The 27965-nt window shown below is 42.7% G+C and overlaps 2 protein-coding genes and 1 long non-coding RNA gene across 3 annotated transcripts in view; 2 read left to right on the top strand and 1 right to left on the bottom strand.

Moving 5' to 3' along the window:
* Positions 1 to 22523, top strand: part of LOC310681316 (uncharacterized protein) — a 61416-nt gene extending 38893 nt beyond the window's left edge. Inside the window, exon 6 of the mRNA XM_083449005.1 lies at positions 22498 to 22523. Coding sequence (XP_083305131.1) covers positions 22498 to 22502 — 5 coding nt within the window. The 3' untranslated portion in view covers positions 22503 to 22523. The remainder of the gene's footprint in view (positions 1 to 22497) is intronic.
* The window catches only part of IFT43 (intraflagellar transport 43), a 44479-nt gene extending 19735 nt beyond the window's left edge, over positions 1 to 24744 (bottom strand). Inside the window, exons 1-4 of the mRNA XM_083448851.1 lie at positions 24583 to 24744; positions 23896 to 23975; positions 13414 to 13484; positions 316 to 351 (exon numbers count right to left, since the gene is read on the bottom strand). Of these exons, the coding sequence (XP_083304977.1) occupies positions 316 to 351; positions 13414 to 13484; positions 23896 to 23975; positions 24583 to 24631 (236 nt within the window). The 5' untranslated portion in view covers positions 24632 to 24744. The remainder of the gene's footprint in view (positions 1 to 315; positions 352 to 13413; positions 13485 to 23895; positions 23976 to 24582) is intronic.
* LOC310681474 overlaps positions 1 to 27965 on the top strand; it is a 360526-nt gene that overhangs the window by 188141 nt on the left and 144420 nt on the right. The window lies entirely within an intron of this gene.

Here is a 27965-nt window from a genome sequence, read left to right as displayed (position 1 = left end):
GACAATGTGATGTCCAAATTCAGAACATTGGGAATGACAGGTTTTTCAGGGGTTTTGCAAATCATGCCTTCATAATCTAAAGATTTGGGAAGTCTTGAGAAGTCAGGCTAAACTATTCCTTCTGGGCACTTAAAGAACAATATGTTCCAATCTTCACTGTGCAAAGCTAACTAAACGTTGATCAGGTTTGCATCAGCAAAACAACTAGGAAGGTCTACTGCCACAGACAGAAAATAAAATACAAAGATGTCACATTTGGCTGATTCTGTTGATATTTATGCAGAAATGTGGTGGGTGGTGAAGCAAGAAACTTACTCTTCCACTTCTTGTTCTGTGGGTCTCTTTTTTGACCTGAAAGACAAGAAAAGGCCATTGCTGAAAGGAGTATAGGAATATTTGCAAGGAAGCAGCAGTAGAGAAATGGACTTTCAGCAACTCTTTTGAAATCTCTCCTAAGGAAAAGTTTATTTCAATGTAATCCTGGTAAAAGATGATGATGGTGGTGGTGGTGGTGGTGATGATATAATAATAATAATAATAATAATAATAATAATAATAATAATAATAATAATAATAATAATTTATTATTTCTACCCTGCCCATCTGGCTGGGTTTCCCCAGCCACTCTGGTGGCTTTCAACAGAACATTAAAAACAGAATAAAACTACAAACATTAAAAACTTTCCTAAAGAGGGCTGCCTTCAGATGTTTTCTAGAAGTCGGATAGTTGGTATTTTAGTTGATGAGGGCACCTAGATATAACTCAGGATGCTCATAAAACCTAAAGGGAAGCCTGTCAACTAAAGTAGTGCCCTCTGCGCAGCAAGTTTTAAAAAGCAAGGGTGAAAGTGTGGAACTTCCTCCACTTCTAAGGCCCAACAAGGCCTTTCATGTGATGATGAAGCAGCAGCAGCGACAGCAATGGTGGCTACCAAATTGGATGACTTTAAAAGAGGATTAAACAAACTCACGGAGCATAAGGTGATCAGTAACTACTAGCCGTGATGACTGTCTTCTATCTCCACTGTCAGAGGCAGCATAGTTGTGAGTACCAGTTTCTGGAAACTACCAGAGGGGAAGAGTGCTCTTGTATTCAAATCTTCTTGTGGGCTTCTCATAGGTATTTGGTTGGGCACTGTGAAAACACAATGCTGGACTAGGTGGGCCTTTAGTGTGCTCCAGCAGAACTCTTCTTAAGAAACAGCATATGCACAAATGACTCATGCAGCCTTCTTTCACACTTGTGTCAAATGCAAACTTGCACATTTCCCCAGCAGGAAAAATGCATGCATTTCACTGCATGGAGGACTTACACAAGTTTATGTGTTGCACTTTGCACTAAAGGGATGTAGAGAGGTTGTACAAGTCACGCCTCACATCTAGACGTTGCTGTTCTTCTGTAACATCTGAAAGCTGCTCTTTTTAAAAAAGCAATGTCCTTTGTATGGTTGGGGGGAGTGCTAAGTAATGGAAGGCAGTCACTGAGCATGTTCTGAGATACAGTATTATAAAATTTATATATTGAAAACATAAATAGATGGAGTGAGTGGGTTAAAACTCAAATCAAATGATGGGCTGCTGAACAAAAAGGAATTAACCATTGTACAAGGAGTGTCACACCAAAATCGCGGCAAAACAGTTTTCATTTGGGTTCTCTGTTGCCCGTAAAACTGCCCCTGAACACTAGCCCAAAGCAACAGCAATTTAAAAGCATAGAATCTGCAATCCTTATAGGAAGATTATGCCAGACTAGTGACAGATACAAACACTTGAGAGAGGAGGCTCTCCCGGCTGTCCCTAGTTCATAAACAAAGAATTTGCTATTTAACCTAGCTGCCTTACATGGCCCTGGACCAGACGCCTTGTGGTTCAGGCAAAATCTGGCTGAATTACCCAGAGTTCATCATCGTAATAATGTGAAGTTGGAAGGAGAAGGCAGGGCGACAAGGGGGCGGGGGAGATGGCAGGCTGCTCTTTCGCTCGTTCTCCACCCCAGCAAGCCCAGAACTAATTCAGATCCGATTAGGGATGCTTGTTCAATATTCAAAATGTAAAACATGGAGGTTGCTGAACCAGCACTTTGAAAAGTTAATTAAATGCCAGGTTTCTTTTTAGCAGATACTCCATCACTTACTGATTGCTTTGACTATTTCACAGGATGAAGTTTTTTAACTCTGTGTACTGGGAAATACTCTTTTCTCATTTCCTAGAGTGGGGGCACAGCAGGACCAAGAACAAAACAGGGCTTTCCTTTACATGTTCTGCCCGCAAGGAAGGACTGCCACCAAAAAATCAAGAGGCAGTACTTTAAAGGGCTTGGAAATATCTGTCTCCTTAGCTTTTATAGAATCAGACACTGTCTCTAAGTGGCAAATGTTATCAAATGTGGCCTCAACTGCCACTATTTCTTGTTAATGTGAGATAGTATGGCACAAGACTCATTTTCTTACACCGCAGAGCTTCTAACTAGGGTGGCCACGTGTTCTGCTTTACAGAAAACAGTTCTTGGTTTGGAGGGCTGTCAAAGGACAGTCATCTATTCAAAGGCATCCTCTGATGGGCTTTCTAGTCCAAGTCTAGTTTAAAGATGAAGGACCATAAGAAGGAAGATCATGAGGGGCCTTCAAGTTGTCCCTCAACAACTAGAACCTAGAGAGAAGAGTAAGCAGGCACAGGGTTCACCTGGCCACAGTCTTTTCTAGTATGGTGAGATTATTTTACTTCAGTTTAAATTATAGTGATTACAGTGGTGCCTCGCAAGACGAAAAGAATCCGTTCCGCGAGTCTCTTCGTCTTGCGAAGCAACCCCATTAGTGGATTAGCGCTATTAGAGGTTTAGCGGCTATTAAAGGCTTAAGGGATTAGCGGATTAGCTGCTAAAAGGCTATTAGGAGCTTAGTGCCTTAGAAAAAGGGGGTGGGGAGCGAAAAAAAATTGCAGGAACTCGCAAGACATTTTCGTCTTGTGAAGCAAGCCCATAGGAAATTCGTTCTGCGAAGAACCTCCAAAACGGAAAACCCTTTCGTCTAGCGGGTTTTCCGTCTTGCGAGGCATTCGTCTTGCGGGGCACCACTGTATTTCAAAATTTCCATCTATAGATCTAAATTAGCATGTATTAGAATGTTATAATGTTCTGAACTTTGTAATCTGGCCTGAGATTGCTTATGATGAAGGGCAGAACACAAATCCTGTCAATAAATAAAGGAAAATAAAAACGAACAGTTTACAGTGTCATGTGTTGGTCACTGTGTGAACACACAAGAGAACCAGCCGGCAGAATGCTGATGGCAGAATGTCAGGTTTGAACACAGGGAACTCCAGTTCAAAGGTCTTTTCAAAAATAAAGCCCAGCTTTTGAAATGGATCTCTCAGCCTAACCTATCTCACAAGGTAAACAATCGGGCAGGGGGATGACCTAACCTGAGGCTTTGGGATAGGGGAGAGAAGCAACACGGATGAATACAACACCTGGTTCTGTCAAGCCTGTCAGAGGATATACTTTTCAAATAGGAATAGCTTCTCTAAAGGCATTCATGTACACCACTGATGCGTCCCCTCTTCTCTTTCCCCCTAAGCTACACGCCAGATTTTGGGCGAGGAGGCAATTCTCCTCCATCAGTGCCAGTGTCTCAGAGGTTAAGTGCTGAAGGGTGAAAGGCAGCACTAATGTAGACATCATCTCTGCTAAAATGTTTCTCTCCTATTTAATGGAATACTGTGGAGATTTAATGGAGATAAAATAGCCAGGTTCCAAGAAGAGCAAGGATGTTATATTCATGCACGGTGACAATGTTCAGTGGTTAATTAGACACCGTTAACCTGTTTTAACAGGGGACATAAGTGGGACAAATGTGGGCAAATGCCCTTGATGTTTTGTAATATCCGTAGCTCAACGCCGGCCCTAGTTATTCTTCCTTGCTGTGGTACAGTATAGTACATACAGCTGAGCACCAGGAGGTCAGCCTATTGTACAGGCATGCAACATAAAATGAATAAATTGCATATGATTGGTGAAGCTGGTAAAGAACAGGGAAATAACATAAGCTGCTCTGATAATATATTGGATATGGGAGTGTGTAGTCGAAGAGTGATTGGAGGCCATCAAGGAGACAGGTTTTCCAGAAAATTCCAAATTACACATTTGTAAGTTGCATAAGGAGTTTGCATCAAAAACTTTTCAGTTTGCATCGGGGAATTTTCTGATGCCCCTGATGAGTGATCTAATTTTAGAATGTTTTACTTGTATTTGGTAAACAAAAGGTAAAAACTTTGAAACAGTTAATCTTGCAATCCATTCTGTTACAGATGTATTTATGAAATGGAATTTTTTCCACGGAAAAATAAAATGCAGGGAAATTTCCCATGCCACATCACAGGGCAATATATGAAACAGAATGATTAGGCAGAGAAATCTGAAAACACTGAAGGATATCACCTTCATCTTCCTGAAACCTACTACTTGCAAGTATTATGTTCAGAATATACACTTCTGAGAAAATACCTGCTGACACTAACAGTTCTCTCTAAAAAAGAAGGTAAACAATATCATGCTGGAACCTTGTTTTCTTTGCAGAAGTAAGTTCATCCTGTCACCCTTGACTGGATGTGGTCAAAAAACAAAGTCTGGGCAAAACAAGACACAATCAGGCAGCATATTTGCTTCAGAGAGAGGCAAAACAAGGTGAATGACCCATGAGATTATAACTCAGGTGAGCAACACATGAATAGCTCTGAGGTTTGGTAAAAGCAAAAGGTGCATTAGGAAAATGGAATGAGTTGAGTGTTTGCACAGCAGTCAATTCTGCCGTCCTCTTTCCTACCAGACCTGTATTCTTTAGACTGGGAGGCCATACTATCGTCTGACTCTGTCACAGCCCCCAGTCCACTTTGGTTAACCCTCAATGCTTAATTTATCCATAGAGGAGTGCAATAAGTATTGATGGGGCCGAACTTAGTAGAACAGAGACTGCCAAGGCTGCAACTGCATTGGAGTTTGTGCATATTTCTTTGCAAAGTTTGCCCCCTTCTGACTAAACTTACAACAGCATTTCCATTTAATTCCCTGGCCAGCACTTCTCTGCTTTAAATTCCTCACAGCTTTGCTCCCCCCACGTGGGGGAAAAAAAGACTGTGGCTATACATATGGTGTAACATGCAGTTTGTCCCCCCCCCCCCCGGCAGAAAAAGACAAAGAGATCTCGTGTTTTCTGGACTTTCATTCAATCATCCCCGCCCAGTGTTCAACTGCCCGTTCAGTTAAAAGACTCCCCTCAATAATTATATCTGTCTGTCTTCTGTTCAACTTCATGAGCAGCTGAGCCATTATGCCTCCGCATTCAAGAAATGATCTCGATCTCCAAAAAAATTACTTTCAGCAATAATTCTGGAAACCACAGGTGACTGTCCTGAACCCTGCGACAAGCAGTGTTGTACTCAAAGAGTCATGTTACTTTGAAAACTCCAAAAACAGAAGGCCAATGTAGACACACAGGAAGTACAGTGCCTATTTTTTTTACTTCTGGAGAGTGACATGCACAGGCAGAGCGACCCAGTAGTGCTAGTTGTGAGGGATGGGGATCGACAGAGCTCTGCAGGGAGCCAAGGACTGGAATATCAAAGATGCTGTAGGTCCAGATACAGAAGCTCTGTCATCACAGCTGAAGGGGATGTTTCAGCATGGCAGTGAACATACTTCCTAGCCTGTCTATGCCATTTCTCTTTTATGAATGACCCGCAAAACGAAAGCCCCTTGAAGACGCCCTCTTGCTAGAAGAACAGAAGGGAAAGGAAAGTACTGATGTTCACAGACATTTTATTCTTGAAGAGCAGATTCATCAAAGGGAAAACAGAGCAATTTGTTAGGCTTGTAGCATTCAAAATCTCTCCCCTTCCAAACAAAGCTGCTGAAAACACGGGGAGCTTTCGCAGATTGCCACTGGCTCAAGGGACGGAGAAAGGACAGAATTTTACTTCTTGCGTAAACAGGAATGCAGCACTTTGCAAGGCCAAGTTTTCAGTCCGTATGATATGGTCTTGTGGACCGAATCTGCCAGAGACTCAAACTACAGAATCAGGTTCCATTGGCTAAGAGCAGCAACTACTACTGCTTTTACCTAGATTATAGTTTTTAGCTCCAAGACATATCTGCTAAAAACTATAAATCTGTGATCAATGTAAAGTGAATGATTCTCCTTTTTTGTACAGACTACTCCAATTAGGGGAGAAAAGCGATTTTAGTGTAGTGCTGAAGACCCAGCTGCAACTTGCCTAAATTACATGGAGTTGTCTATAACGTGTATGTTTTAGTAGGGCTGTCATGAATTTTCTCCAGTGTTGATTTTGGAAGTAAAACAGCAGTTTGGGTGGAATAGTCTTTTCCCTATAAGATACTTCAAATGTGTGAATATTCCCTTTTTTAAAAAATCCTACTTTGCTGGATTTTACACAGACTCTGAAAACATTTATTATTTCAAAACTGCTTTTTCATATGTGGTGCTGTATTGTTTTAACTTGTTGTTTTAATGCTCTAATGCCGTAATGTTTTGGTTTTATATTGTGCTATTAATTATAGTGTATATTATAGTTTTGGTGAAAGCTATATTTTGTCTTGAAAGGCAACACATACATTTTTAAAAAATCATCATCATCATATTGAGGACTATTGTTTTCTATGTCTGCTTCTGCTCACTCAACCCCACCCTTGGGATCACATAGTGAGCAGGAGGAAGTGGATTTAATTATGTGACTGCATCACTAACACAACTGAATGTGGGAAACATGTTTCCTGGATTAACCACATTGGTGACCCTAGCCAATCAAGATTATATAGCAAGCAGGATCATGTCGCTATGCTACATAGCCAATCAGATTTGACTACAGGATATCAATGAGAGTGAGATCAAGGGAGAGCAAGATGAAATCTTTACAAGGTAAAATAATTTCCCCACCCTAGAATTGCCAATGGTATTTGTGAAAATCTGGGGGAAATTTCAGCTCCGTCCTTATTAGCACCAGCACGGTGTGCACTTCAGCCATATTCCACCCAGCAAAATCTCTGATCTTGGGAATGGTTATGCTAGTATATATCACTTCCAGGGTCCTTTGTCAGAGGGCAGTGACAGCAGCAAAATTCAACCAAGTACAAAGCAGCCAACTTTCTGACATTTGCAACTTTATTCTTTTTCACAAAGGAGATTTATGATGAAACAAAAAATATTCACAGTATAAACAAAATGATAATTAGTGGCATAGCAGCCTCCAACATTAGCACATTTACTGGACAATTCAGATCCCAACTCTCTCAGTATTAAGCTATACATCAGATGCTACGTTAAAGCTCATAAAAAATTATACCACTCACCTACGAATGTAACATCCCTGATACATCAGACCAAAGACTTATGTAGTCAAGCATCTTGTTCTCCCAATGGCCAACCAGATGTTCTGGGAAGCCCATAAGTAAGCCCTATGTGCCAAAGCCCTCCCCTTCAGCACTCTCTCGCTCATGTTCTCCAGCAACTGGTATTCAAAGGCACCCTGCCTCTTATACTGGAAATAGCAAACAGCCATTGGTAGCCTTATCTCCATTAACCTATTTTAAAGCCACATAATTTGGCTATCATCACTGCATCTTGTAAAGAATTAACAGCATTACAGTTTATTGCGTGAAGCATTTCAATTTGTCTATTCCTGCGGTCCCAAATATGGTGCCTTTGGGCACCATAATGTCCTTGGTCACCTGCGAAGGCCCTGTGCCCTTACCAATTGTATTTTATTTTTCTAACAGAGAGTTTTTCTGACTTTGGTATGGTGGGTTGTCAGCTTTTTTGCCTGTGTTTTCTTTGGGGGTTTTGGAGAAGGCTCTGAGCATCGCCCATTTTTCTTCTCTGAAATGCCTCTTTTTTGGTGTTAATGTGTCTCCAGGCCCCAAAGGCTGGGAATACCTTGTCCACCCAGAATCTTCCACCATTCAGCATCATTGGATCACTGAGAGGGGGAGGGGAAACCTCTCCTTATCTTTTCTCTGAACCATGCGTTGTTTTATACACCTCAATCATGTCCTCTCTTTTTCACCTTTTTCCAAAGCTAAAGAGCCCTCAAAATAACCTTCTGTCATACTCCATACACTTTATCATGTTGGTTGCCATTTTCTGCACCTTTTCCATCTTTACTTACTCTACTTAGAAAACAATGTCTCAAAATGATCAGGTCTTATAAGAAAAAAGCAGGGTAGCAAAAGCCTACCACCCTGCCCCCATTTTGTAAAAATCCTGTTCTTCCAGCTTTTCTGGATAAAAAGTAGGAAAGCAACAACCAATTGTGATTACCCACACACCCCTAGGGTTAACAGAACAAATAAACCCAGAGAACAGAACACTCAATTGACCCTATAGCCACCTTTGTACAGGTAGCAGGTCCTTAAGGTAAGTTTTCTGCTTCCCCCTTCGCTTTTGTTTTTTCTGCTAGGTCTCAACATAAGAATTGGCTGTGAAAAGGCAAGGAGAGAATCACCCCAGCAATGACACTGAAGGAGAAGAGGACAGGAGCCAGTTAGCATTCCTGGAACATCCACTCTATAAAAAGAAGAAAAAAAATCCAAACCCACACGCTGTAGCTCTCCCGCCATCTTGATGCCCTTGATGCGTGCTGATGGCATGGAGGCGGCTGGCACCAGAACAGCCCAAGAGAAGGAACGAGAGGCCAATGGAGATTTATGTGAGGAGAGTGAGATGGACAAGGTAAAATTGTCAGGAGGAGTTGTTAGAAAGTAAAATATATTGTGACAATTCCACTCCTGCCGTTCATCAATAAACTGACAGATCATTTAGTGTCAATTAGGTGTGATAGATGGACAAGTCCCCATGATCCCGGGCCAAAATTAATGGCTGGGAGGGAGAGGGTGATTGAAAATGACGGCTGACATTGAGAAGAAAGTCCTGAAGGTCCCCAAGGGGCCATTACTTGCCTCATTCCCTTGCAGATCAATGCAGGGACAAACCCAAAAACAGACACTTCGAGACAAAACTTAATCAGACTTCCTTTCCTTCCTTCCAAGTTCTGCTCGCTCACTCTGCTTCCTGTGCCCCCCGCCTCTCCCGGTCCCTGAGCAAGGACATCAACAGGTGGAAGCGTATAGGGAAAGGCTTTCATCTAAAGGTAGTTAAGATTCAGGAGCCATGGCAGTGCCACCAGCAAGCCCCCTTCTTAGACTATGGGCTGGTTCAAACACCCATAGGGGACATTTATTGGCGCCCTCCCATTTAAAATGTTGTATGGAGAAACCTCTCTATGAACCGGGAAGTATGTAGGTGCCAGTAGCCTGGGGGGGGGGGGAGAATGCCACTGTAATAGTGGAAACGGCTCCTACAGGATGCTAGCCATGAACAGCATAATTCTCTTAATTTTTAATGTCTTAATGGTTCAATTTGATTTGTGATAATACAGTTACATTTTATTTTTATCTCATTTTTGTCTAATTTTAAGAAAATGTATTGAAATTTGCCATATTGGTTTTTTATTTTTATGCCAACCACATTATTATATTAAGCAGTACATTTTTAAAATACTGTAAATAAAGTATATGGCGATATCTCTGCATAACCCCCTCTATTGAATATTTACTGGGGTGGCCAAAAATAAACATCCATTTTGCAACCCCGACTTTGGCAATAGAAAGCTTTTGCTAGCTTGAGAGGAGTTACTCTTGAGATTTTATCAATTCTTAGAGTCACTATGTACAAAGAAAATATGATGGCATTATTAATAATTTGAATTCAGAGCCCAACTTGTTCTGAAGACGTGGGATGGGAAACTATAAAAATTAGATCATCAATGGGAAATATCCTATTAAAATCAAATTAATTTCCATCTGTGATTAGCAGATTTTCACATCTCTAGAGTCCTCAAATTAAGGATTCAATCGCCAGTTTGGTTTCCAGTTCTGAGGTGCTAAGCCTCAGGTGCTTAAATGCTTGTAGACTTCCCAGCCTTGTCAGCCTCAACCGCTTATGGCTAGCTCAGAACCCAAAGCTGCCCCTGATAGATATCTCTTTTACTTCAGAGCTTTCCAAAGACACTTCACCTCCCTCTAACCATCTGCAGAGTGAGCTGTCAAAACACTTCTGAATTACAGACGCTCTTGAGGTACAATCTGGAAGTTTTCATATGGAATATAGCACCCCCCAAAAGATATTGTACAGCTGGAAAATGTTCAGAAAAGAGCAAGCCAGATGAGCAAGGGTGTGGGGCAGCTCCCCTTTGAGGAAAGGTCGCAGCATTTGGGACTTTTTCCATTCAGAGAAAAGGTGAGCAAGAGGTAACATGAAATAATTTCAAAGAACTATACATGGCATGGGAAAAGTGGCTAGGGAGGAAAAAATTCTCCCTCTCTTATAACACTAGAACTCGTGGACATCCAGAAAAGCTGAATGCTGAAAGATTCGGGACAGACAAGAGAAACCTCTTTTTCATGAAGCGCAGTTAAACTATGGAGGCAGTGATGGCCACCAGCCTTGAATGGCTCTAAGAGAAGCTTTGACATATGAACGGAGGATAAGTCTGTCAATGGCTACTAGCCACAAAGCAGGCCGTGTTCTGCCTCCACAGTTGCGGGCAGTATGCTTCTGAATACTAATTTTTGGAAACCACGGGAGAGGAAACTGTTCTTGTGCTCCAGTCCTGCTTGTGGGGCTCCTATAGGCATCTGTAAGATGAAGATGTTGGACTAAATCAGCTGTTGGCCTGACCTACCAGGCTCTTATGTTTTTAACTACATAATCATCTTGCCTAGATTATTCAGGAAAGTAAAACATTCCTTATAGAAACGTTTCTTTCTAGCCCCCCCCCCCACGCTCCCCACCTTACAGGGGCTCAGATCTTGAATGTAAATCAAAACATATCCAATTTCTCCCCCAGGTTTGATGCCCCTCTTCTATGCATTCAGGCACCCATTAGAGAGATGTTATTTTCCTGTGCTTTTGGCTGATTCCTCTTTAATCGTTTTGCTCTGTTCTAGTTGTTGGGTACTGCACTGCAATTTTCAAATTCTGCACATTTTAATGGTGAGTTTTATTTACTGTATTGTTTTTCTCAATCTATATTGTGATTATATTACGGTCAGACATTTGGAGCCTATTTTGAGGAAAGAAAGCAGGATAACAACAACATCTTTAGTATGCAGTTTAGTACAGGCAAGTTTCAGGCCCCCAAATGAGGTAATTAGGCTTCTATCCTATATCTACTTGCATGTGTCAGTAGACAAGCAGAGGATTGCGTTGTCAATCTAATTATTCATGCTAGTTGTCAATCCCACCCTCCTCCTTTCTTGTTCACTGTGCTTTCTGTGCTGAAAAATATATCATATAATATCCCTGTGAAATTCTTTTTCACTCTTTCCGATACTGCTTGTCTGGACGAATCATTTAGAATTCTGCATCAGTGTGATTTTGTATAAAAATTCAATTGCAACAGCAGTAACAACAATAATAGCACTTTATTCAAAGTGCTTCGCATACATTATGTTGCTGTAATCATTATTGCACATATGTAAGTTGGTAAATATTAGTATCCCAATTTTGCTGATGGGAAGTGGCTTATCTGGGTGAGTTTATGATAAGAGGCAATACTTCAACTTACTGCAGATTTTCCAACTGCAGCTCAGACTGCTAGGCACTACTCTACATTAGCTCTGCTTAGAAACAGTAGTTTGCATATTATTTTAAGTGTTCACAATGAAGTAAAATATGTCCTTTATTTAGGCTCAGCTGTTTAGGGTGCCTTGAGAAGACTGACGGGTGCAGGCAGGGACTTCATGAAACGCCCTTAATGATGCTCTTGTACTCCTCTGGTCCCAATTCCCCAGCTATAATACAGCAATATAGAGACCTAGCCACTATCTCTCCTAGGAGAGACATAATTAAGACTACAGCAAGATAGTGGTTGTATTGATAGCTCCCACCAATATATTTATACTTTAAGACAAAGACAACATAATATGTTTCATGTATGGAAACAAACAGAAATTAGGAATTTATGCTTAATATCGGTTGGGGTTTTTTGTTGTTTTTGTTTTAAACAAGATCAGAGAAAGGAAGAGATACTACAGACTCCATAAAGGAGATCTCTAGAAACTACTGTGTTTTTAGAAAGATGTCATGGTGAGTCTCTCACCGCCGTCCTCCCTTCATTCCATTGAAATTTCTTAACGTGAGTACTCTTTGTCAGGCGCCTGATGATCTCTTCAGCAAGCACATGCTCTTTTCCCCTTGTGTCTTATAAATATAATGCATGAGCTAACATAACGGGCCATTTACTGTAAGTCTGTTTATCAAAAGGTAATGATGTCATGAAGCGCCTCTGTGGCCATCAGCTTTCAGAACAGAATTGGAGTGCCCTCTGCTGGTTGGAGATTGTGTTTGCCGCAGAAAGAATATATATTAGGACTTCAGCTAACTGTATTCTGAGAAGAGTGGGTGAACTACATAGAGGGCAACTAGAGCACAATTTCTTGTTCGCTTTGCTGTTCATACATGCTTTGAATTGCTCCTCTTGTTCTGTGCAAGAATTTGCCCTAATCAATAGTTTCAGTCCTCCTCACCCACCCTTCTTGCACTCTCTGATCGAATGGGGCTACAGGCAAAACGTATTAACACACCTATGTAACCTTTTTTTGCTCTCGAGCTGAATTTCAGGATATTAGTATTACATGTTTATTTATACCCTGCCTTTCACCCTGATGGGACTCAAGGCAGTCATACTATACATAGAAACAGGAATAGCTAAAAATGTAGAAAAAACCACAATTAAAAAAAACAATTATATATATTGTTTAAAACATACAAATCATTACAATAAATATAGCACAGCAGGGCACAAGATTAAACAAAACAAAACAAATATTGGTGTTAATCGTGGGGGGGGAGCATATAACCTGAGTTATATGCACTTCATAGTTTCTTTAAAACTTGGTATGTGGAGGGGGGGGGTTAACAGAAAACTAACCAACTATTCATCTAGTAAGAAATAAAATTAGCATTAGCATACTCAAACTTAAGCATTAAGTTTGGGCAGTCTTTGAAAAGGAAGAGTGATAAAATAAATAATAAAATTGACAAAAAAAATTATTTTATTCCTTTTGGCATGCCAAAGCTGCTGAAGATGCTCATGAATTCATCTCTGCCAGCTTTGTTGCACTAACCAGAAGAAAAACGGGCTGGGGCAAGTATGAAGGGCATCTCCTCTGCAGTCACGGATGTGAGAGGAAATGGAATTTAACAGCCTAAGGAAATGCATCTAGCAGGGTGTAAAGACCTAAGGAGCAACAACCAGGAAGATAGCTGCTCATCTAGGAAACTGCCCCAGAGACCACAACAGCACACTTTGAATCATTGTTGAATTAAACAAAACTGCACTCACTTGGAAGCGCTGACGCCAACTGAGCCATACCATACTTTTTGCCGCATTTTTTCTGGTTTAGCTGGTGAATGCTTACAGTAGGCAGCAAGCAATATGAGGGAGAAACAGGAAAGAAAACCTAGGTTATTATTTTATTATATAGTAATAATTCACATCCTGCCCTTCTGTCCTATGAATGGAACCTCCAGGATGGCTTTACAATCATAACAAAATCAACAGTCAAATAAACTCAAAATAATAATAATAATTTAAGCAAATAATGCAAACATTTATACAATAAAGGCAAACATAACGGCTTAAATCTGTGGAAGTGGGATTTCCCTTCGGATTAGGCTTTGAAGAATGAAACAACCCTTGCCAAATCCACAGCAGACACATTTACACCAATGTTTATAAAACAAATTTCTCATTCCAAATTCTGATATGGCATATCACAGAAAACCTATATATACAGTAAACTCTCTTGAGGACTTGCATAATATCCTAGTCTCTTCCTCACTGAGAAATTGTTCTACTTGTTCAAAAACCTTCAACACCTGTTTGGCAAGCCCACCTCATAACCTGAAAAGAGCTAGTGTAGGGCAGTGACTAAGAAACCAATCCATCCCTGGTGTAAATCTCACCAGGTGACCTAAAGCAAACCTCTCTCTCTCTCTCTTCCATCTGAAATATGTACAAGGTGAGAGAATGAAATGTACCACCAGAGATGGAGGATTCCAGTTTTGAAGGTTCTTCCACATTCCCCCACGATTAGAAAACTAGCACATGTTCTAGCCAGACTGTTCTCATTTTCTATTTGAAGTTTTTTAAAAAATATATATGTAGAGGAGCATTCAAAATTACATTGCCCTTGTGCAATCTAAACAGATACAATCCATTCTACCTGGCCTCAGCCCAACCAATTCCAGTTGCCACATCTCAAAAAGGATGCCATAACACTGGGAAAAGTATAAAAAAGTGCAACCATAGTGGTAAGTCATTGAATCGTTTTTCCTATTAGGAAAGGTTTTAAAGCATAGTGGAAAAGTCTACTATGGGGAAAATCATGTGACAGAGTTTTATAAAGTTATGAATAGCGTGGAGACAATGGTTAGATTCCCCCGCTCCAAATCCTAGAATTTGGGATCACATAATAAAATTAGCTGGCAATAGTTCAGCCTGGCAAAAGGAAGTGGAATTTGTGGTACTTAAATATTCAAAACATATGATAAAAGAATCAGAATTATAGAGCTGGAAGGGACTATGAGGGTAATCTAGTCCAACCTTCTGCAATGAATGAATCTTTTGCCCAATGTGGGGCTCAAACCCTGAGATTAAGAGTCTTATACTTGGGGCTTTTTTCCAGCCGGAACTCATCAGAACTGAGTTCTGGCACCTCTTTTGTGCATTCCAGCACCTCTGCAGTGTTACGATGTCCTTCCCCTAAAAAAAACTTTGGTTCTGGCACCTCTTTTTCTATATAAAAAAGCCCTGTTCATGTCCTACCATCTGAGCTATCCTAGGGGATGGACTGCTAGGTTCATGGCCTACTGGTTTACAGTGGTACCTCTGGTTGCGAACGGGATCCATTCCAGAGGCCCGTTTGCAACCTGAAAAGAGTGAAACCTTGTGTGCATGCGTGAAGCATGATTTAGCGCTTGTGCGCATGCGCAAGCAGCGAAACCCGGAAGTAACCCTTTCCAGTACTTCCGGGTCGCCGCAGGAGGCAACCTGAAAAGACGTAACCTTAAGTGTCCTTAACATGAGGTATGTCTGTACTTTCCATCTGGCTAGCCATTCTTAGAATCAGGATGCTGAACAACATGGACCATTGATCAGATCCAGCAGGACTCTTATTTTCTTAACAGCTGATCCCCCAGCTGTAGTCTACAGTGGTGCACTCCTGAAAGGATTACCACATGTTGTTAATACACGTTTGAGCTGACTATCAGGAACTCTAACAACATTTGCAGAGGTGTAAAGTCTTCAGGTCACTTCAGCTTTTTCATTGCTAAAGGGGGTGGGGAGAGAACATTCTAGATCCCTCCAGAAAGTAGCAAGAGAAAAGAATAGATCCTGAGGGTCTCTCAAAAGCCATTGCGACCTTCACTCTGGTGGAAAGGCCCAGCATCTTCTACAGGTGAGGGGGGAAATTGTTTCGTGATGTAATGTTTGTGACTGTGGGAAATAGACAATACTTGTCATTGGGGTCCGTTGCCTGCTGGAAGAAGGGGGCACGACCCAACATAGCTCCCTAAGAGGAGCAGAAATAGTAACTCTCCAAAAATAAACAGGGAGAAGGAATGAGCCGAGAGCTGCAGTTTCAAATACCAGCTTTCTTCAGCAAAGGGGGCGCGGAAGGGCAGAGGGACAAACGGATAGCTTGGAACGCAGGAAACAGCTTCCTTATATGGGCTCATCCGCAAGCGACAGAGCTCAGTCGACTGGAATGACTGTGTCACAAAATGTGAAGCCTTCAGGGGCTGCAGTGAATGGAGTTTTCTGATCTTTAAATGATTCCTCCAGATTCTTAAGATGCCAAAACCAAGAGGCCGTAGTGCCAAAAAAGGAGCATTTCAAACTGGGATGTTTCAGGAAAACATACCACATATGGATGTACATGCACACACACACAAAAGAGCCTACACATAGTTTGTCACCCTACCAAAATATACCACCAAAATATACACAGAACCTTTTCATGGAATCACATTCATTTGTCTTATATGCAAGCACTGTAACCTATTTATTGTAAAAAACACACACAAAAAAACCCTTTTACATGGAGGTTTCTAATAATATTCTTTGTCCGCTGCCCATAAGTAAATTGCACATATGTACATCACAGTACAAGCCATCCTCAGGGAACACAGCTATCCTGCTTCTCCATCTCCCTGAAAAGAGTACTAACAATCCTTTCTAAAATGGAAATCGTAAGCTCAGATGGCTATAAGTACAACCCTTTCCAAAGCCCAACAGTTAAGGCAATCCTTCAGCAGCACACACACCAGATTCTATCCTATTCCTCACACAGCGTATGGCTCACCATGAAAACTGCCTCCCAAGTGTTCCTTGAGGTGTGGGGAACAACACTCATCAGCTCCAGCAAACATGGCCAATGGCCAGGGATTATGGAAGTTGTAGTTCAGCAACATCCAGAGGGCCAGTGGTTCCCCAGTACAGATGTCTCCCCACTTGTGTGCAATCAGCATGTGCGCTCCTGGTGACATGTGCGCTGTTTTCAGTGCTGAAAAGGGGGGTGTAATGGGGTGGGGCAGGGGCAGAACAGGGGAATCCCCACTCACATGAGCCCCGGTGACATGCACAGCAGCTAGGGACAGAGCCCTGCGTAAGTGGGGATTCCCCTGTATATTATTCATATTGTGAGACAAAGGGAATGCAATGCACTCAAACAGTTCAGGCCATTAGTTTTTGGGTGCCCCCCAATTCCCATCAGAGGCCAGCAGGAAATGAGTTCCCATGAGTAGAAAGGCAGATGTAGTAGCCATCAGCAGAAAGGGGACAAGAGAAGTCAGGAGCATGAATGACAGTGTGCATGTGTCTTGTATACATGCATGCAGAGAAAAGAAAGGGGGAATTTGTAACTATTATTATTAGTAGTAGTAGTAGTACTAATAATATTTCATTTCTATATGGCAAACTCATAAAAATATATCTATGCAGTGTACAGAATTCAAACTAAAACCAATTTTAGACTGAATAGCTGTCTCCCCATGTCACATAGTGTCAGGGAACTGCCATCAGGACTGGAGGGTGAGCGCAAAAGCCAGAGGGATTCCAGAAAGCGTCCAGGGATCGGGAGGAGCAGCCCATCTTCTGGGGAAGAGAATCAGCGTAGCACCAGTGGAGAAGGGGGGCAGGCGGGGGAAGCGGCGAGGCGGTCCCATGACTCCTTGCCTGGGACCAGCGGGGAGAGTAGGGGTCCTCCATTGCCCATGTCCTCCCTGCGCAGAAGGCTTTCGCGCAGAGAGAGTAGGAGAAGACTAGGCGTCAAAGAGCTTCTTTGCTGGAAGAAGTTTAAGAAACGCCCACTGACGGATTCTGCCAGCGATTGAGACAGCCACGGGTGAGTGGCTGTCTGGACAGAAAAGGTTCACTTTGGCCGCCCAGCCAGGTGTTTGCACCCAGCCAGGGAGATAGGCACCTGCTTACGCACGAGCAACCCCTAGAACCATTACACATAGCAATGAAGAAAGTTTAAAAAGGAGTTTGTCATATTTGAAGAAAGTGAATTCCACTAGGTAGCAGAAACCCCTTGCATGGCCCTAAGAAGCTCTTTGGATCCAAGCCATTAAGGGGATCATTGAAAATGATTCTTTTGTCTTCACACTAATTTTGTATGCTGGGTTTTAATACATTTTTAGGAATCTAGAATTATGCATTATGCACTCAAGTGCAAGCTTTCCAAGTGTAGTAAGAATATTCTAACGGGTTTAATCTGGGAAACAAAAGTTGCAGTCTTATGGAACACTTACATTGGAAATAACTCCCATGGAATTCAGTGGGATTTGCTTTTAAATAAACTTGACCAGGATCTGAAAATAATAATGGAGTGGTGAGAGAGGTGGAGGAATGAGGAGTGTACAGAACTTTGAAACTGTAAAATGGAAAGCCATTTGAAGAAAATGGTATAAGGAGGGTTGAAGGCACCAGGCAGGTCAATAAACAGCCCTTAGATCTTTGTCTAAGGTAATTTGGTGGGAGTAGTTTCAAAAGAGTGAAACAAGCAAAAAATAAGATCAAGCAGAGACCTGGGAGGATAAGTCACAAAGAGTTATAAATTACATGCTTGAAAAATGGGTAAAGGAAAGAGAGACACAGAGCAATAGGTGGAAGGAGAAGTGGGATCAAAGGTAGCTTTTTCTAGGAATGACAGAGATTTGAGCTCTTGAAAATAAAGGGGAAGAAGCCAAATGAACTAGAGATGTCCTGACACAAAAAGTCAGGAGAGGCAAGGTCAATATATGGAAGAGACTGTAAGACTGGAGTATAAGAACTTAAAAATATAAGAAAAGCCTGTTGGATTAGGCCAATGGCCTATCTAGTCCAATATCCTGTTCTCTCAGTGGCCAACCAAATGCCTGTAAGTAGAACCCAAGTACTAAAGCACTCTCTCCTACTGCCTCTAACTGTGGAGGCAGATCATAGCCTCCAGCATGGCCAGCAGCCGTTAACAGATTTATCCTCCATGAATTTCGCTACCCCTCTTTGAAAACTATTCAAGATGGTGGCTATCCCTGCTTCCTGAGGGAGCAAATTCCATAGTTTAACTACACACTGTGTGCAGAATTACTTCATTATCTTTCAGGAATCTTCCAACATTCAGCCCTGAATTCTAGTATTATGACAGAGAGAGAAAAAAACTTTTCTCTATCCACTTTCTACATGCCATGTATAATTTTATAAATGCCTATCATGCCAATTCTTACTTACTTTTCTCAAAATTACCAAACATTGCAAACTTTCCACATAGGGGAGCTGCTCCAACCACTTTATCATTTGATTGCCCTCTTCCAAATGTTTTCCAGCTCTACCATATTCTTTTTGAGGTGAGAACTGTACACAGTATTCCAGATGCACTTACAGCATATATTTGTATAGCAGCATTATGATGTCAGCAGTTTTATTTTCAATTCCTTTGCCAACTTTCATCAAGCTATCCACTATGACAGCAAGATATTGTTTCTGATCAATAACTGCTAGTTCAGATCCCATGAACATATATATGAGATTAATATTTTTGCCCTGACAAGCATCAGTTTACACTTGTTTACACCCATTCACTCAGTTTGAAAAGGTCCAGTGTCCTTTATATAACACTGAACAATTTTGTATCATCCACAAATTCTCTCACTGAAACCGAATGGGGTCAATTATTATATCTTCCAATCGTGTCAATTTTTTTCAGTGGAAGCCATTACTATATAGGAATCTGAATATACCCCTTTTGCTGATCACTCTGTGTGATGGAGGCCTTTTCAACCATGTTTGTACATGAAACACATTTGTTCACTGAAAACAAATCTGGAGTCTCTTGCAACTTGAAACACCTCAGTGGAGTTCAATTTAAAATCCTTTGAATATCCTTCTTATAGGCTAATTTGACTACACAACTCCTGACAGCAAGCTGCAATCTTATCTTTCCCACACATCATGCTGCCAGGATCCAATGATCCCAGGCCTCTCCCTCAGGGGGCATATGTAGACCCATATAGCCACAGTGTCCTAGGAGGCAAGAGATGTGTGGTGTAACAGTGTGCAGCCAATGGTTCCCTCCTTCTTCCTTCAGTGGGCTCAAGTTGGAAACTATTCAAAGAATGAAATAAATGTGTGGAAATAGAATTTTAATATAAGTCTTTCCCATGGCTTTGTGCTCAACACTCAGCAATCTTCAAGCAAACTAACAGCGAAAACTAAAATGAAAAGGGCTGGGAAATAAAAGATGCTTAAGAGAGTTATTTTAGTGAGGATGATGAAAAATGTTATTGAGGATAAGGAGATAACCCCAGCAGGCTGAAAATAACTAAGCAGCTATTCAGGGTGCCAGGGGCTGACGAGAAGGCCTTGGGGAGCTCCAGGCTGAATGAGGCCAGAGCTCATTCGAAATAAGCCGGCCTAATTAGGGAACATGAGTTCAACTACATTTTTCAGATTCCTGTTGGAGAATTTGGCCATATTCCTAGGGAACAGCTGGAAGCCCAACACATTTGCAGGCCATTGGGTAGTTTCAGGAGGAAAAACGCTGATCCATTACACAAACCTGAGTGGAACAGGCAAAGCTCACCTATCCTGATCCTCTTCTGATGGAAGGTACATCTCTCCCACCAGCCAAAGGTCAACTATGAATAGGACACATTAGTATATTTCAGTCCAAGAACCAGTGAGTAGATATGAAAGGATATATAGAAGTGAAGTCATTCCCAAAGAGCTAAGCACATTGCATGTGTGAACTACAATAGTCTGGATAGAGAACAGCAATGTCATATCATAGCAAGTGTAGATTGCCATATATGTATAATGTGACTTGACGTGTGGGTCTTGTGTACCACAACTGCATAACACGCTGCTCCTCAATTGTGGCTTGTTGTCCACAATCATAGTGTGTAGCAAGTTTGCACCAAACTGTAGCACTGCAGGGAGTGGACAGTTCCCATGATGGGAAGTCTGAGGTACAAATAATAACATTACATCACTATGATACATCGCAAAAAGCAAAACTTTGGCAGAATAACACAGTAGGACCGTTTCACACACGACTTTCGTAGGTATACCCTAAGATTCTAAAGTCTGCATCTAAAATGTAACATATAACACGTGTAAAAAATAAAAAAGGCAAAGGACCCCTGGATGGTTAAGTTCAGTCAAAGGTGACTATGGGGTGCGGCACTCATCTCGCTTTCAGGTCAAGGAGCTGGTGTTTGTCCACAGACAGCTTTTCAGGTCATGTGGCCAGCATGACTAAACCGCTTCTGGTGCAACAGAACACTGTGATGGAAGCCAAAGTGCATGGAAATGCCATTTACCTTCCCACTGCAGCGATACCTATTTATCTACTTGCACTGGTATGTTTTAAAAGTGCTAGGTTAGCAGAAGCTGGAACAGAGCAACAGGAGCTCACCCCATCATGCAGATTTGAAACGCCAAACTTCCAATCAGCAAGCCCAAGAGGCTCAGTGATTTAGACCACAGCGCTGCCCCCACATCCCTATAACATATGTGTGAAATTATGTACAACCTAATACTTTTTTAACTGATTCTGCCATTGATCTGGTTTGAATCATAACAGATTGTGGCTTTATTCTAATGAGAGCAAGCCTCAGTGAACTTTGGGCTCATGAACTCATGACTGCCCTCCTCCAGTGTGGTTGTAAGGAGATCAGAAGCTTTCACTTCTGTTTTTTATTAACCAGCTTGTTGTTTCATCCAAAGTTGACAAACTGTTAACTTAACAGTTAACTTAGTTAACTTAACTGTTAACTTAACTAAACTATGGTTTGTTTATGAAGCTGTCTGGTTTCAAAACACCATAGATAGGCTAAACCAGGGGTAGGCAGCCTAAGGCCTGTGGGCCGGATGCAGCCCAATAGCCTTCTCAATCCGGCCCACGGATGGTCCAGGAATCAGCGTGTTTTTACATGAGTAGAATGTGTGCTTTTATTTAAAATGCATCTCTGTTTTATTTGTGGGGCTGCCTGGTGTTTTTACATGAGTAGAATGTGTGCTTTATTTAAGATGCATCTCTGGGTTGTTTGTGGGACATAGGAATTCGTTCCTTTCCCCCAAAAAAATATAGTCTGGCCCACCACATGGTCTGAGGGATGGTGGACCGGCTCACGGCTGAAAACGGTTGCCGAACCCTGGGCTAAACCATAGGTCAGCTTTCAGATGTAACACTAAACTGCAGTTAAAACCAGAATCAAAACCTTCTGACCTCTTCCTTGAAGTCATGCCAGAGAAAGATTGTTGTGGTTCATTCCTGTCACAATAAACCATGGTTTACTGTCTGGAAGTAAGTAAGCAATCGTCTCAAATGGGCTTGGCAGACCAAGGTATCACCTTACAGTCCTTTTGGCTGCCACTGGCTTAGCTGCTCTGATATAACAGTGCACCTGTGCAGCTTTTGGGTTGGCTGCTGAGGGAATTTGGGAAAAGCTTAGAATTTTAATGCTATACTGATGAGCAACTTTTGATAGCTTAAACCACATAAATATTGCCTAGACGACATGGGTTTTCAAATGACACCTTTTGAATGAAAATAGTTTCAATGCTTTCATAGTTTTCCAATACAAAGAACAACTGGTGCTTATAAGATAATACTCAAAAAGCATCCATACAAATCAGCCTGATCTGTGCTGGTAAGGTAAAGCATTTGCTTGTAAAGTCAATTTTCAAGTCTTGGGGAACTGTTAGATTGGAAACGAAGTACAGAGCAAACAACTGGCATGATGAAACAGGATTGTTTCAAGAGGTATAGGTTGGTTCAGGTTAAGTCTTATTAATTCACATAGGTGCACTGATTTGCATGGATTCCTTATTTAGATGCAATGAACAATATTTTAAACTTGAAATTATTTGTGTTCACAGCCTGAAAACCTCTCCAGATCTCCTAGCTCCTAACTGGCAATTCCCTCATTGCGAGAAGTGAGGTTACAGGGAAGCAGACAGAAGGCCTTCTCAATAGTGGCGCCTGCCCTGTGGAACACGCTCCCATCAGATGTCAAGGAAATAACCAGCTATCCTATTTTTAAAAGACATATGAAGGCAGGCCTGTTTCGGGAAGTTTTTAATATTTAATGCTGTGTTGTTTTTAACACTTAATTGGGAGCTGCCCAGAGTGGCTGCGGAAACTCAGCCAGACAGGGTATAAAGGTATAAATTAATTATTATTATTATTATTATTATTATTATTATTACTACTACTACTACTACTCATATTCACATTCTTCCAGCCCATCAGCTAAATTTTGTTCCTCAAAACCAGATATGATCCTATGATCCTTTGCTTAGCTTAACTGCCCAACTTCATAAGGCAACCAATGCTTCAGATATAGGCACTAGTTAAGAGAGATACAGCCACCAGAGAACATATAGACAGAGAAAACAGACCAGGTTCTGCAGTAGACTGGGGGCCAGAATGTCAGCAACTACAAAGTCTAATCTGCAGCAGAGGTATGGCTATTCACTATGAGTCAGTTACCCAGTAATGTTGTTAGCTGGTTTTCCTATAAAGGGCTCCTGGTGGAGTGTTTGGCTGTCAAATAAACAGACCAGTCAGAAGCCAGATTTTGATTTTTCTTCTACTTTCCAAGGAGGTCCTAGCACATCCCAAAGATTTCAGCTCTTCTGCTTCTCAGATAGGGTGCTATAATTCCGTATTTAGCCATGAATACACAGTAAAACTATGGAAAAGAAATGTCTGTTAGGGCAATTGAGAACAGTAATCCTTACTTTTTCAGTGCAAGAGAACTCCTTAAATCAGGGTTGGGTAACTTGTGGCCCTCCAGATGTTGTGGGACTCCAATTCCCATTAGCCCCAGCCAGCATGGCCAATGTTAAGGGATGATGGGCACTGAATTTCAATATCTGGAGGGTAGCAAGTTCCCTATCCCTGCCTTAATGAAAACTTCGGCTGAATGGATGTTACCTACAAAAGTCTCCCCCCCCCCCCAAGTCACTGTTCTAATCATCTACTAAAATGGAAGCAGAAGAGGAGAAATAATCAATGCTGTTCAGTACGCTTCCCATAGACATCTCGTTGGCCACTGAGGAAAACAGGAGGCTGGGCTAGATTGGTTTTTGGTCTGATCTCTTCTTATGGGCTCTTCCTGTGTTCTTACTCTTATGCAAGTTTGACTTACGGTTAAGATCCTGGTTATAATAACCTGGCGCCTAGTCTTCTACCCTAGATGAAGCCTTTCAGCATGTTTGATGTGAAACTAAGTCCAGGTTACAATCGGTGTTGACCCATTCAGTTACACCTACCTGCAAAGCTGGAGAGCTGGTCAGGCTAAGATGGTTTTCCTCTGGGGCGTAATCCTGGTGAGCCCGTCGGCCCATCTTTGCTACCTATGTGGAGGACAAAGAATGATTCATAAGGGGAGCTTCAGTCACAACATGTGTGGTCAAGGAGGCAGATGTACAGCCAGGATGATCAAGCTAAGGCTAGCAGGTTACACAGCTAGTCTCTAGGGAAGTTCATATATGGCAGGCATAGGCAAACTCGGTCCTCCAGATGTTTTAGGACTACAATTCCCATCATTCCTGACCATGGTTCCTTTTAGCTAGGGGTCAAGGGAGTTGTAGTCCCAAGACATCTGGAGGGCCGAGTTTGCCTATGCCTGATATATGGCGGCTCCTAAAAGAAAGCCAATAGGAGTGAAGGAGGTAGTTGTTGGATTCCAGCTCCCACCAACGGCCAGCGACTCTGGGGGTTGCAGCCCATCAACACCTGGAGAGCCACGGCAGATACCTTCCCCCCGCCCCCCGCTATAAAACAGGCAAGGGGCCACCAGGAAGGCTATTGCCTTGGGCAACCAAAGCCCTCGGCCGGCGGTCCTCCCCTCCGGGAGATCGGGGGACAGGGCAAAAGGCAGCGCCGGGCGTTAGGACAGCGAGTAGGCCTCTCCGTCGCCATGGCAACTCGGGTCGGGCGCCCTCCCGCTCTACTACTTCTTACCCCCTTGCAGACTTCCTCGTCCAGCTCCAAGTCGTCGTCCATCTTTCAGACCGAGCCGCTCACTTCCGGGAGAAAGTCCCCCCCCCTCGCGCGCGCGTCCTTAGCAACCGCTGATTTCCCTTAAAGCGACCGCAGCCTTTTTCTCTTTTTTTTGTAGTCCGTCCACAGTTCCCGTGCTGTTCAACCGTCTAGGGTCCCCGGACGTTGTTGGACTACAACTCCCGTCATCCCTGGCCTTTGGCTAAACTGGCTAAAGATGGTGGGAGTTGTAGTCCAACAGCAGGCGGGGAGCGAGGGAGGGCCCTTTACTTCCATCTCCCCGGCTCTCTTTCCCCAGCAACTTTCCCCAGCCATCCCGAAACAACAAGCTAAGCGCCTCCGAGAGCCGCAATATTTTGCCCGCTTGTTAATGTCGGAAGCGCCTGGCAAGCCCCGACGCCTGAAAGTCCCTGGGTGAAATGGATCGCTCTCCGGTTAACAATCCTCAAGAATGGTTCAGTGCTTTGCCCTGAGATCTACTGCGAATACAACGAAGACAGGGGAGCCTGGAAGCCAGTGCCGAGCGCCTCTCCCTAGAAACTGAGAAACTAGACACACACGTACACGTGTATTATGTATTCCGCCAACAGGGTTATGGACACAAGAAAAAGGGGCGTTCGTGGTGGATGGACATTGCTTTACTTTGTTCTTAAAGGCTTCCGTAATGCTTGTCACATCATCCCTGTCAGGCGGGGCTAGGACAGAAAAAAGACTGAATAATAACAAACCAGAACACTTGTGGTATAAAAAGTTACAGGATTTCAAAAGTCGTGCAATAGGCATCGGCTGGAAACGAAGCGCTGTGAACGACCACCCCAAAAAACCTCACAGAAGGCAGACGCAAACTATAGAAAAAAGGATTGTGTATGACCACCCTGATAGCATCGTGAGCACCAGTCATCATGAATGTGCCATAAAAGGGACTTCTGGAGAGACCAGGCTTCCTGAGCACAAAGTATAGCTTTCAAGGGCTAGCCAGCACTTCTCATTGGAGACATTTCCAGCTGTTAGCTTGTTGCAACAGAAACAAACCAAGGGCCTTCTATCACATGGAAGCTGAACACATTCATCGGGTGCATCTGTTAAAGTGGGCTCTAGTCCATCAAAGTTGATGAAACATGTTAATAATTAAGGCACTACTAAGTTCTTCATGTTGCGAAATGAAGAATAAACAGAATTATTATTTATGACCCCCTGACTGCTCCATCTCTTTTTAATTAACCTACCTTTCTCACAGAGGTTCAACACATTGTATAATTCCACCCTCTGGAAATCTATGGGTACTCATATGCTAGCCATAAAGCAGTCACATGAATGTTCCATCACCACATAAACTGTTGCTAAAAGCACAGCAAATCGAGTAAAATTTTCCATTCACCTTATTGCTTGCTGGATAGTGATTTGGCCATGTTGTGGAGTGCTCTTATGGTCATTTCTGTTAGAATGGCAAATGAAACCCGCATTGGAGTCAGTGTGCACTGAAGGTCCCCATACGGGGAAATCATTTACTTTTTTATTTGCATTTATATTTGCATTTTTTTTCCTCCAAGGAGTTCAAGGTGGTGCACAAGCTGGTTTTTCCCCTCCTCATTTAATCTCCACAACCCTGTGAGCATCACTGAATGGCTGAGCTTCATGGTTGAGTAAGTCTCCCAGGTCCTAATCTGACACTCTAACCACTACACCACACTGGCTGTCTCATGAGAAAAGAAGGACGAGATGCCATTTCTCAATTTTTATTTTTCAAGGGTTTATTGGGTGATTGGTGGTTCCTGTTTGTCAGCTTACTCTAGTTTTATATGATTTTAGACCGTTTTTAAAGATGTGGGGTTGTGTTTTTTGTTTTCTTTTAAACTAATTTTTTTTCATTCTTTTGTTTTTCGTTTATGCTGCATTTTGTAAACCACTTTGAACATTATTTTACAGTAACGTCATACAAATATTTTAAAACAAATGCATCTCACTTGTGCTTATTTCTTTCTAAAGAAATAATTTCTGGCATTTTTCCACCCTAAGAGTTCCTAAAACCGTACAACAGGTGTGCTATTTCTGTAGCAACTACAACGATTTCTCATATGATGGAAAGGTCACATTAGGTAAGCTTTAACTTTCGAGATGCTGTTTAGCAGCTGGAAATAACTGGGAGGCGGACACCACGCCAAGTACCCAACCCACACTTTTTTCGGCTCAGGGACAAACTTTCTTGGAAATCGCTCCTATATATAAACAAGGACGCCTGGAAGCTACTTCACCGGCGCAGCTTGTCCGCCAGAGGGCACCGTTCGCTTGCCTTCGTTACTCTTGACTCTCAACCTCCGAAGACGTTTGTAAAATAAATGAAGCGGGGCCCGCCTTGATCAGGTCTAATAAGTGCACAAGCCTCGGCCTTTTCCCTCAACTCACAATCTCCCCTTCGAAGGTGTACAATATTTTAAAAGGGAAAGCAGAACCGGGGGAATAAACTCGCCAGATTGCGTACATTCCAGTTTTGCGAGATCAAACCTTGATGTCTCTCCATCATGAAATTATTGTTTTATGGCATAGACGTAATTACCATGTCTGTTCAGAAGTAAGCCCTACTGAACTCAACGGAGCTTACTCTCGGGTAAGACACTGGCAAGAAAAGTGATTGAAGGATGGATACCAAGGTCCCCGCCCCCCTTTTATTGTTGGCATTTGGTCATTCCCATGGAAGAATCCGGACTCGGACTACATACTTCGGCCACAACCCATCTATTCTACAACCATCCCATTAGTTTCCGTCAAGTTTCCTTGCGAGCAAGGCTGCGGTCCTCAGCAGCGCACCAAGAAATCAATTCCGTTTGAACCAGTGGGACTTCTTGCGCCACCAACCCCAATCCTGTAAAACTGTGCAGCTGTGTTTCGGATCACCATTCACACATCCTTTAAACCCTATCTGCTGGCAACGACCCGGGCAGAATTGTGGACGCTTTCTCCCCCGCCCCCGAATGCGTGGGATGGAGGCTCCCATCGGGGGCGGCCACCATCGGGTGCTTGGTCTGGATCCATGAATCCGCGCGCACGCGGTCAGAAGCGGAATTCTCTGGCCAACCTTTCATTCGGGGGTGGGTTGGGGGGGGGGGAGTTGGCAGCATACAGGAGAAAACTTGTGATGCCCCCCCCCCCCCACTTCCCCGGAACCGCAGATGCGCGAGAAACAGGGCCTGGAGAGACAAGCACCCCCACCCTAAATCAGCGCAGGACGTGGGCGTCAATGTGCCTGTGTGCATGTATCCCCCCCCCCCGCGGGCCTTTCCACAGGACGCGCCTGTTTAACACATTAGAACTGTGCTGGACGCGCAGGCTGGGCTGGGAG

This window comes from Podarcis tiliguerta, assembly GCF_965153285.1.
Source record: "Podarcis tiliguerta genome assembly, chromosome: 1".
NCBI lineage: Eukaryota > Metazoa > Chordata > Lepidosauria > Squamata > Lacertidae > Podarcis > Podarcis tiliguerta.
Note: the sequence above shows the minus strand (reverse complement) of the source record. Positions and strands in the feature narration are given on the sequence as shown.